The following is a 12,631-nucleotide window of genomic DNA, read 5'->3' on the forward strand; positions in this document are numbered from 1 at the left end:
TTTTGGATGTTGACGTCTAAGGCCCAATCATGGCAGTATTTATTTAAAATGTCAAGGTTGTTCTGGAGACCTTCTGCTGTTTTAGATAGAATTAGCAAGTCGTCTGCATACAGTAAATATTTGACTTCTGTGTCGAATAATTGTAGTCCTGGACTGTTTGATTGGTCCAGTAGATCAGTGAATCTCAAACTTTTGGCATACCGGACCCCGGTCCAATTCAGAACCATCCTCAAGGACCCCCAGAACAAAACTGACTCATCTATGTATCATTTGTGTCTTTGCAGACACCAAATGCAGTCAAGTATTATTCAAGTTAGTTGACTTGTCCAGTATTTGGCCATATCATCAGTTATATTGGATTTTTCTTTCATGGGAACATGTCATGTCAAAATATATAACAAAATTCATACTTTATATGGACCCCCTGGCCTTACGTCAAGGACAACTAGGGGTCCACGGACCCCTGGTTGAGAAACACTGCAGTAGATCTGCCAATTCATTGATATATATGTTAAATAAAGTCAGGCTGAGGCAGCAGCCTCGTCTCACTCCTCGCTGTTGAGAAAAATAGTCTGTCCTTTGCTGTCCAATTTTTACTGCACATTTATTTTGGTTATACATGTTTTAATTAAGTCATATTCATATCTTTCTTGTGGTGTACATGTTCATTTATTAATGTGTGTAGTGTGTGAATATGGTCAGTGGTTCGATGTTTAGGGAGGAAGCCAATTTGAGATTTGCTGATGACATTGTGCTGCTTTAAGAAAGATGAAATCCGAGAGTTGATTATTGAGCAAAATACTTTTCCCAAATTACTGGTTACACAGATCCCTCTGTAGTTATTAGGATCTGTTTTGTCTCCACTTTTAAAGATAGGAGAGATGAGTCCTGTGTTCCAGACCTCTGGAAAAACGCCTGAACTCAAAATCAAGTTAAAACGTTTGAGTAATGCAATCTGAAATTCAGGAGAGCTGTTTTTAAGAATCTCATTTTTTATGTTGTCAGGGCCACAAGATTTCTTACATTTGAGGGATTTCAGTTTTCCAATAAGTTCTTGTTGGGTTATTGGATAATCTAGTGGATTTTGGTTGTTTTTGATACACGATTCAAGAGCATTCAGATTTTCAAGAACTTTTAACTGGTTGGGATTATTCAGAGGGTCAGTTTGATGGAGCTTCTCAAAATAACAATCTTATGTAGCTAGTTCTTGTGGCTTTGTATTGTTTAGACTGTTCCACATGCTCCAGAACTGACCCTGATCAATTGTGTTTTCCATCTTCTGAAGTGTGTTGTTATAATAATCCAATTTCTTCTGTCTCAGTGTGTTTTTGTAATGTTTCAGAAGTTCTGAGTGCTTTAAGCGTAATTCTGAGTTGACTGGATCTTTGTGTTTTTGATTTGAAATGAATCGTAGCTCTTGTCTTCTTGTTTTAGTCATGGTCAAACCACTTTTCAGAAGGTTTTTGTTTAGCTCTATTTTTGTGTTTATATGTGGTAGTTTCATTTAAATTAGCCTTTTTTTGCTATATTTTCAAAAATGTCATTAATGTTTAATTGCTAAATGTATTTCTTTCCAATTATTATCATATGTTGAATTGTTAAACAGTGTTATGGAATTGACTATTTCATATGACTTCAATACTTTAATATATGTTTCAGCAGCACTACGAGTCCATCTATATGGTGTTTTGAGTTTATGTATGAATTGGATTTTTATGAATTTCCCTTGATTTGATGTTTTCCCCTTTAATGAATAGATCGATCTGGCTGTGATCAGACAGGGGTGATTGAGCTTTGACGGTAAATGCACTGAAATGGGAAGGGCTTATATTTGCCAGAGTTTGATATTAATTTCTTCCTGTAAAGTGTGGAATACTTCATCGTTGTAGTATGGGGAATATGATGGAGGAATATAAATTCCACAGATAAAAAGGTCTTTATCTAGAATTCCAAAGCTTTTATCCAATTTTAACCAAAGGTGATATTTGCCTTGCTGTACTGGTGATGTAAAAGGGGCAAGTTTATCCATATGGATGTCAACATTTGTGATGCTATTTAAAAAAATCTGTGTTTGTGCTTTTTAATCCAAATGTTTTAGAGCACAAACCCTGAATATTCCAAAAGCTAATATTTAACATTTTGATATGATCAGCGATTAAGCAATACTGCTGTTTATCTGGAGGCAAAACCAAAAATAAAACCCTTTATAAATAAAATAAAATAAATATAAAAATAAAATAAAACAAATAAAATAAAATAACTAAGTAATAGTAATAGTAGAGCAAGTAAAAAAGGTAGTCAAACTGATTAAAATAAATCATTGTGAATAATGACTAAATATAATAACAATAATAATATAGTAATAACAATAACAACAATCGATAATAACAATAATCACAATGATAATAATCATTGTGTTGTGATCAATCATTGTAGACTTTGTTGCAGAGGAGGCTTAGCAGTCGTTTAATTTCTCCCACATCACTAATGGGAAGTTCCTGAGCGGATGATGAGGGCGTCTGCTGTGACAGTACCTGGGCATAGCTGCGTGTCTGCTGGGATCGGCCTTCAGTGTAGAGCCGACTCTCCTGCTGTCTGTGAGACCATCCTGAAGTCATGGCTTGTCTGTGAAGGTCTCGGTCTCTCTCTCTCTCTCTCTCTCTCTCTATATATATATGTGCGGGGCAGTCGTGTTCTAATGGATAGAGAGTTGGACTTGTAACCCGAAGGTCGTGGGTTTTAGTCTCAGGTCCGGCAGGGATTGCAGGTGGGGGGACTCAATATCACGACTGACGTGAGACCCTTGAGCAAGGCACCGAACCCCCAACTGCTCCCCGGGCACCGCAGCATTGGCTGCCCACTGCTCCGGGTGTGTGTTCACGGTGTGTGTGTGCACTTGGATGGGTGAAATGCAGAGCACAAATTCCGAGTATGGGTCACCATACTTGACCACACGTCACGTCACTTTCACTTTCCACTTTTTTCAGTTATATGATATGTTAATTATAAAGCACTATTATAAGTAATATATAAAGTAATATTATATTATTCTAATATGTTATTATGTTTATTTTTTGTCATATATAATAGTTATCGATATTATCGATATCGATATATATTATATAAAACATTAAACTAAAAAAATAAAAAATATTGCACAACCATCAATTAGGTGGCAATGTGCAGTATGTATGTAAATGACCATTGAACAAAAAAAAGAAGAAAGAAGCAGCATGGCGTGCTTTTTCTTAGCATCGATTTCCATGGTGACTCGTCGATTCGTCACTCTGTTGAGAATGTCTTGTTTGTTGTTAACCGTGAACATACTCTGGGTTGACTGAACTTACTCCCGGACGTGTTTTTGGAACCAGCATACCTCGAGTAAGCAAGGTTTGGGTTAATCAACTGAGAGTTCAAGGTATATGTGACGGTAACTTAACCTTGCTTTCTGGAATACACCCCAGGACAGACAAAAATAACATCCACCAATTAATTCTGTTTTGTTTCTTCAAACAAAACAAATCAAAAACAAAAATCAAGCAAACAAAATGCAGAACAAAATTAAATCAAATAAAACAAACTTCAAAAAAACATAAGCAAAAAAAAAGCAAAAGACCTCCCAGATTCCTTGAAAGAAAAAGATAACATCCACTGATCAACTTTGTGGGTTTTGGTAAAATACAAATATAAACAAAACACTTCAAAACAAAAGCCAAAAAAAAAACAGAACAACAAACAATAAATAAAAATCTCTCTGACCTCTGGAAAGACAAAAATAATATCATAAATAATCATAAATAACAGAAATAAAATTTCAAAATATTGCTCTAAACTAAACTAAACAAAAACCAAGCAAACAAAATGCAGAACAAAATAAAAGCAAATAAAACAAAACAACCTTAAACACAGGCAAAGAAAACAAACTCCAAACAGAAAATGTTCGGTTTGGGACTGCAGATGAAAATGAGCCACCCAGGCTAAATCTGTCACATTTCACATTGATTGTATGTATTAATAATGTATATTCTCCCTGATTAAATAAATAAATGAATAAAATGAATGAAAAGCAAACAAAAAGCAAAACAAAACCAGACTGGAAGATCTCGCTATGAAAATACTGATCAACTCTAAGAAGCAAAAACAAACAAACAAACACACAAAACAGAACAAAATCTAAATATAGGTATGATTTAACATACAATCTCATTACAGACATCATTTTGCAATCATTTTATAGAGTGACATAAATGACAGTATATTTTACATACGCACCTCTTTTGCACGTGGGAAAATGTTAATTTCCTCAATGCTGAAATTGAGCCATTCAGAGGAGGGCTGTCGCAAGATGAGTCTCACTGTCGTCACGTTATCAGGCTCCAGCAACATCTGAAAACCCAAATACAGAGAAGAAAAGACCTCAGCAAGAAGTGACACAAATTTGGGAGAATTTTGGGCCTTTCATGCAGCTATCAAAGAAACAAAAAGAGGTTAAATTCAGAATGAACGTCTGAATTTAATAGAGACACTTAAGGACGTGTGTTTCCAAGCTTTAATTAACTAGACCGAATGAAACCCTGACACAGATTTCACAAGTTTCATGTAGTAATCTGCAAGACAGAACTGCTCCAAACACTTGACGTTTGTGCTGGGGTTGATGTTTGTGAAGCGTGTGAGCTAAACAACATCTTTGATTCCTTCTACTCCAGCTGACAGCCTGATACTTGAGAGACTGTTTCTGTACATTTACTGCTTGGGGCTTGTTCATGTCAGACTGTTTCTCTGGAAAGATCTTCTGGAAACACACTGTGTTCTTTCACAGATTGTGTTTGATTGTGTTTACTGTATTACAGTATGAGCACAAATATATTTCATATAAAAAGTTTCTTAATGAAGAATGAAGGCTGCATTTATTTCATTACAAATACTGTAACAACAGTAATACTGTGAAATATTTTTCCAATTTAAAATATCGTTTTTTATTGAATATATTTTACAATGTAATTTGTTTCTGTGATGTGAATCTGAATTTTCAGCATCATTACTCCAGTCTTCAGTGTCATGATCCTTCAGAAATCATTCTAATATCTTGATTTGATGCTCAAGAGACATTTCTGATTATTATCAATGTTGAAAACAGTATGATGCTTCATATTTTTTGTGATAAATTGATTTTGATTGATACTTTGATGAATAGAAAGTAAAAAAAACAGCATGCATTTGAAAAATATTTTTTTGTAACATTATAAATGTCTTTACTGTCAATTATGATCAATTTAATTGATATTTGTTGTACAAAAGTATTACTAATATATAACTAATATTGTATTTATTCATATTTAAGTACATATTTTAATTTAGTCTTCATTTTTATATTTTCAGTTTTCTTTATAATTTTAGTTTAAGTTTTACGAATTTTGTTAAGTTTTTTTTAACAAGATTTCTAATTGGCTTTAATTTATTTTCTTTATTAAAACTATTTGTTTTAGTAATTTTAGTACTTCAGTTTAAACTTATTTAATTTCAGTAAGCTTCAACACTTCAAAAAAAAATTGTAAGTTTCCATTTTTCATCTAATATCTTTTTGTGTGAACTTATCCTTTAAATTCACAATAAACCTCCATATAACTGAGAAGAAATGTCCTTGTAATTATAAAAACCTGTAAGGACTTTGTTTTCAATATTTGTCCCCTTCTTAATAAAGACTTATTTATCATTGCAGTGTCCGCTGTCATCAAAAAACAGCTTACACAGATTATGGCAGATGGGGTGAGAGCCGTGTGGCGTCCCAGGTGGGTTTTTCAATGCAAATTTAATTTGATGCCATTAAAGGTGGCCATACAGCGCAGAACTCACCGTCCAATCATCTGAGAGTTCAGTCGAGGACTCGCGTCTAATATCCCTGTGTCTTTGAAACAAAGCTAAAAAGCATCGAGGGAGCCTGATCTCAATACATTAAAGCAGTCATTACAGGCAACTCACAGATCAAAGACCGGGACATCAGATCCCCGGAGAGCCACAAATGGGCCAAATCACCGTGATGACAAACAAAATGTTCTGCGAGCTGCTGCGATTATGCTGGGATGGTTGACAAAACTGTTAGGGTTTTTTAATTGAAAAACTGATGATATCCTGCGGACATAATTGACGGTGTTGTCTCAGAGGAAATTATTTAAAAAGATAACAAAGATTGTGTCTTTTGCGTGCTTACAAAAGCAGTGATGGTGTATTTGTCATATAAGTAAACTGTCATACCTGTACAATTTGAAGAAATCAAAATCTATAAAGGTGCGGTTGAACGTACTGTTGTTCGGCAGTCATTTCACGACACCATTTTCAACTAAAAACTTAAAAACTTTTTATGTTTTGGAGGTTCATTTACATGACAATGGTGTTTTGGGGGCCTGAAAACTACAAAAGCGTGAATTTGTGAAAACGTTGACGTCATTCTATAGATATGTGCACAGGTACGTAGTGTTTGTTTACAAAGTCACATCGCCATCTACTGGCCAGGCATGAATAATACAGAGTTTTTAGCTGTGTTCGTGGATCTGTGTGAATGGGGACAATGTTGTCATTGATTCGTTGATCTTTGTCAATGGGGACAATGTTGTCATCTGTACGCAAACTTTTTCAAAGCACAAATGAAAACCTTTTCAGTTTTTAGTAAATCGTTGTCATGTAAATCCTCAATTGCAATCCATGCGTTTGGGAGATTCACTTGAGGTCGAAAAAGTTCCCTATGTGGATTTCGCTAATATTCGCTAATAATGCAAGACCGTTCTGAGTGGGTCACGAATGACTTTTATTTTGAAAGACGTGCAAGACTTTTATTTTGAAATAATGACGTGCGTGAAAGCTGTTGACACTTCTGTCAGATGCAGTTTAAAGTAAAGAGTGCCTAGAAAAACGTGCTGTCTGGAGAAATGTTTGCAATAATTATGGCAATAAGGTGGATTAGTGAAGTTAAAATATCCAAGGCAGTAATATGTTCAGATTCAAGTTCAGCCCTAATAAGTTTGAATCAGCAGAAGTCAGAAATAAGACAAGATATGATAATAGAGATTTTTCAAGAATTATATTCACTTAAGCAAAATAGTATAAAAGTTCAGTTTCTGTGGGTCCCGGCACATATTGGGTTGAGAGGTAATGAAGAAGCAGATAATTTAGCAAAAAAGGCCATAGAACGAGAAATAGTTGATAATCAGATTCCTCTTAGTAGGTCAGAAATTAAATCAATTATCAAAATGAATATTTGGAAATTATGGTAGCAGTATTGGGACATAGATACCAAAGGTAGGCATTTGTATCATATACAATCAACAGTGGATAGGGGAAGAGTATCAGGTTGGAGCAGAACTGAGGAGAACATGATTACAAGGTTGCGATTGGGGCATACAGGGTTGAACAGTACAATGCATTTAATAAGTAAACATCCAACAGGGCTATGTGAGGTATGTGACGTTAATGAAACAGTTGAACACGTTATAATGTACTGTAGGAAATATACTGTTGAAAGAAATGAGTTGAAGGATGAACTAGAGAATAAGGGTGAGCGGTTTATAATTAAGAATGTATTAAATCCAGGAAGAAACATGAAATCAGTATTGTTACAGTATTTGGGAAGAACTGGGTTGAACAAGAAGGTATAAGTGTTGTTTTATTTATTTAAAAAAAAATTTTCTTTTCTTTTCTTTTTCTCTCTCCTTTCAAATCCCGCTTAAGAGGGCTGAGGGAGGACGGAGGAGCTGAACACGCAGCGCCGGATGAAGCTCTATGAAGACTCTAAGCGGGTACAAGAATCAAGGGTGTTTGTATGTGGGTTGCTAGGTTAATCAGGAGATTGTAGATAGAGTGTCAATGGTCCATTTGAGATATAGGTGGCGGTAATGCACTTATAAGTCTGCGATCCGCCGTAAAGCAACAAGAAGAAGAAGAAGAAAAGATTCTCTGTGAAGTCTTGTTTTGCCTTGGTGAACATTTCTGAGTGTTATTCCGGTTACATTGGACTGCCTTCTGTTATTACCTCTGCCTGCCTTTGTCTCTTGTTGATTTGCTGCCTGCCCCTTGGACTTGTGCTCTGGATACTGGACTATCGACTTTGGATTGCCGCCTGCCCTGACCTAAGACTGTCTCAGTTTCTGAACGAGAACGATATCTGCCTGCCCCGATCTCAGGTCTGTCTATGATTGCAATATAACAAAGAGTGAAAAATTTAAGGGGGTCTGAATACTTTCCGTACCCACTGTATATATAAATATATATACATATCCTAAAAGAGTGGGTCACGGCTTGATGACCATGGGAAAATGTGGGTCCCAAGGCCAAACCAATTGAGAACCACTGCTTATGCTGTTTTCATGGACAAAAGGGGTAATTATGACTTTTTATTTCACAAATTATGAGTTTATATCTCACAATTCAACCTTTTTTTGCACTTCTGAGAAAAAAAAGTCACAATTTGAACTATTAGAGGACACTTTGAAGGAAAAAAGTCACAATTGCAAGATATAAACTCATAATTGTGAGATATAAACTCATTTTGACTCATAACGCAATTCTGAGTTTACATCTCACAATTCTGTTTTTTTCCCCTCGTCCTGGAATAAAAAATAAAACGTGTAACTGCTACTTTTTATTTTGCATTTCTAACTTTTTCTGGCAATTATGAGTTTATATCTCACAATTCAAACTTTTTTCACAATTCTGAGAAGAAAAAATATATAATTGCAAGAAAAAAAGTCTGAATTGTGAGATAAAAAGTTGCATTTACTTTTTAAATGTATTATTCAATGGTGAAAAGAAGCTTCCATAGTTTTTAGCTTATTAAAGCTTATTTAGTTACAAAACTTAACTAAATACAATTAGTAGCACGCCTACCATCCAATAACTGCAATAAGCTTTGTGCTTTGATATTTTTGACATGAAACAAAGTCTCAGTTTTCAAATTCTGTCAATTTGAACGAAATGTCGATTTGACACACTTTAATGTGACGTGTCGGATCGCTGTAGCTGCCTCAGCTTAAAAAACTGCCTGCGTACAACTTAAATGCTTATATACACTGAAAAAATTTTTACTCAGAAATCGTTAGTAAATTTCACAATTACAAAGAAAACGCAAGTAACACATTGAATGAAATGTGACATTTTGAAGCAGAAAAACTGAAATAGTATTTTCTTGTAAAATATACTGCAATATCTTTATTTTAAACTTTGAAAAAAAAAAATACAGTGTACAACTCAGTGTTTATTATTAAGTAAATTCGAATATTAATTACTATATTAATAAATAAATTTTATTTTGAGTTTTGTTTTTCAAATTAAATGAAACTCTTGATGCTGGTTTTGGTATTTCAGTAAAAAATTACTTTCAGTGTTTCACTAATATATTTCAATTAGTGGTGTAGTGGTTAAAGATCCAGGCTGATAACCAAAAGATTGAAGGCTCAAACTGCCATAAAGGGAGTTTTTTTTTTTTTTTTTAATGTGGAGCACAAAAGCAGAAGTTTAGCAGAATGTTCACACTGCTCATTTCCAAACGATAAATGTGAATTCCTGTCTATTTCTCGTTCCCTCTCAGTGACCTTGTCCTACCTGTTGTCTGTAGATGGAGAAATAGTCATGTGATCCGGCCTCCGCGTATGGGTTGCTCATGAGGCAGTAGTTTCTCAAACAAGTGACCCACTTAGCAGAACCGTCCACTCTCTGCTGCAAACAGACCGTCAAATACGCTGTGTAGTAGTTCTTGAAGGAGATTTCCTGAATCTAGACAGAAGCACAGGAGATATTGCAGCATAAGCTGTGTATTGGGCATTAATAAACCCATGCCGGTCAATCACACAAGGTTTGGTCTTACAGGTTTGGAAGCACATGAGGGTGAGTAATTAATGACAGAATTTTCATTTTTGGGTGAACTATCCCTTTAACAGTTAATCACACTGTGTATTCAGCATGGTAACTCTTGTTTCCATAACCCAAAAATGCCATTTTATTTTCACTTTGTGTTATTTTGTATATGTTTAAATGACTGTGGTGGCTCATACCAACTTAACTGTATTAACAAAAACTAGTTTGGGACTGCTATTTAATAGCCTTGCCTTATAGGCTGTTTATTCATCAGTATTGAATTGTATATTCTTACAATTTATGTTTATGTTAAGTAAAGGGTGACGGTACTTATGTGTGTGTCAACAATTTTTTTGTGGAGTTTTTTTTTTTTTTTTTAATGTGGAGCACAAAAGCAGAAGTTTAGCAGAATGTTCACACTGCTCATTTCCAAACGATAAATGTGAATTCCTGTCTATTTCTCGTTCCCTCTCAGTGACCTTGTCCTACCTGTTGTCTGTAGATGGAGAAATAGTCATGTGATCCGGCCTCCGCGTATGGGTTGCTCATGAGGCAGTAGTTTCTCAAACAAGTGACCCACTTAGCAGAACCGTCCACTCTCTGCTGCAAACAGACCGTCAAATACGCTGTGTAGTAGTTCTTGAAGGAGATTTCCTGAATCTAGACAGAAGCACAGGAGATATTGCAGCATAAGCTGTGTATTGGGCATTAATAAACCCATGCCGGTCAATCAATAATTGCAATCTTTATGAACTGATGTGAGAGATACTCACGTTCACAGGCTCGGCAAGGGTGATGTCTGTTATATAGACACCAGGGCGAGATGAATCAGATACAGCGTCTCCGATCTGCAGCACGACAGGTGATTTTATTGTGCAGCTCACTGCTTTAGCACTCATGATTGACCTGTGATAAGAAAAAAATAAATAAATAAAACTCTAAAAAATGTTATTAAACTGCGGCCCTTAAACGGTTTAAACTTCACAAGTAACGGATCCATGTTACTGATCAAGACACATAGCGTCAGGCTTTATTATTAATAGAATTTCTTAAATATAGAATTTCAGTTTAGTTTTTTTTTTTAATTAATATATATATATAGATATATATATATATATATATTTTTTTTTTTAGTTATCTTTGTTGTTACTAGCTGTATAATAATAAAAACAACAACAACAACAATAATAATAAGTAGTGTTCACTTGAGAATAAATGTTATTAAAAATAACATTAAAAAAGAAAATCTAGCAGTTCTTCTACAACATATCTATATTAACAAAAACATGTTGTTACTGAATAGCTCTCAGCAATAATTTAAACTACAAAAATAATTAACACAATTCATAAAACTAAACTGGAACATGAATGCTAATTAAACTGCATTATAAGTGTTATGAGAATAAAATCCATGAGTGCAAATATTATGTAGTTTAAATCTTATTAATACTACTTACCAAAACTGACAATATGTATGAAAACTATACATTTAAACAATATTTATGTCATCATGTCGTTACATTTACAAATCTTACAAAGCATTTTGAAATCATTTTAAATTATCTGAATTGTGTCTTGTATGTTTGAATCAGCATTGTTATTATTTCATAACATTTTTATGTCTGCTTTTAACCCTGGATGTCAGAATAAACAAATATGATCAAAGCATTTGGAACAAAAAAAAATGCAATTAATGGTGAGATGTCAAAAATACAGGACCTCTATGGCAAAAAGGGCGTTACTTATGAGTATAACGCGTCTATGTTGCCTAAACATGCTGTCTATGTAGGCAGCGTTTGAGGTTTTAAACACGGACAGTAACATTACATATCACTGCAGTGCTTACTATATTCAGATGTCTGACTCGCTCTTTGGACTAAATGTACCTTGTATCAAAATAGCCGACTCGTGCCCTTAAATGGTGCTGAGGCGCTTTGGAGCAGCAGTGTCATTGAGTCTCCTGCGCAGGAGCTGGAAGCAGCTTTATGGTTTCATGTGTTGATAAGTTGCAGCTCCGCTTGTCTCTTCCGGTCCGCTGTGTGTGTGCGTGACGTGTGTTTCTTAAAGGGCCAGTGTCATTACAGTAAACAACCAATGCCTTATCAAAGAAACCATCATTACAGAATTATACAGAACAATCGGTAGCATAATAAAGATGATGATGATGATGATTATGGAAATCTGTTGTTTATTTTCATGATTTTAGAAGGAAAAAACAAACGATCATAAAAACTAGCAGTTCCGATATACATATCTATATTTTAAAATATATTGTTGGTTATTTAATGGCATTTCAGCAATAATTTAAACTATAAAACGATTAACACTATTACCAATGCTACAATTATCACTAAATATTTTGATGTAAATACTTATTCATCATTGCTGAATCCAATGAGTTGAAGCAGTTCATGAAAAAGTTACAGTTTAAAAAATGGCAAAGAATTTAATAAATGTGTGGTTTTTGTGCATAATTCAATCGTAAATTATGTAATATAGACTCAGAATTTAATAATTTATGGTCAAGCTCAGTTCTGAAGTTTCCTTGTCTCAGATCTATATGAGATATTAAAATGAGGATTTCTCTTCATACAATGCTGCAAAATGTGTTTTTTTTTTTATTACAATTTTTTTTTTCTATGACACTACTCACAGTCACCGGCAGAGGGCAAGAACGCTCTTCTGTTACAAACTCACAAGTCCTGTGTACAGTATGTACTGAATCCTCTATGATTGGCTTCATCTTTTATATAAAACACATTTCTGTTCCACCAACGTTTCTATTGTT

General features: G+C 34.5%; 1 protein-coding gene across 1 annotated transcript in view; it reads right to left on the reverse strand.

Moving 5' to 3' along the window:
• The window catches only part of LOC107708487 (nicolin-1-like), a 17,469-nt gene extending 5,596 nt beyond the window's left edge, over positions 1-11,873 (reverse strand). The window contains exons 1-4 of the mRNA XM_016512741.1: positions 11,730-11,873; positions 10,617-10,749; positions 10,333-10,503; positions 4,273-4,386 (exon numbers count right to left, since the gene is read on the reverse strand). Coding sequence (XP_016368227.1) covers positions 4,273-4,386; positions 10,333-10,503; positions 10,617-10,742 — 411 coding nt within the window. The 5' untranslated portion in view covers positions 10,743-10,749; positions 11,730-11,873. The remainder of the gene's footprint in view (positions 1-4,272; positions 4,387-10,332; positions 10,504-10,616; positions 10,750-11,729) is intronic.
• Positions 11,874-12,631: the final 758 nt, after the last annotated feature.

The sequence above is a fragment of the Sinocyclocheilus rhinocerous genome, unplaced genomic scaffold (genome assembly GCF_001515625.1).
Source record: "Sinocyclocheilus rhinocerous isolate Xijiao unplaced genomic scaffold, SAMN03320098_v1.1 scaffold2974, whole genome shotgun sequence".
Lineage (NCBI taxonomy): Eukaryota > Metazoa > Chordata > Actinopteri > Cypriniformes > Cyprinidae > Sinocyclocheilus > Sinocyclocheilus rhinocerous.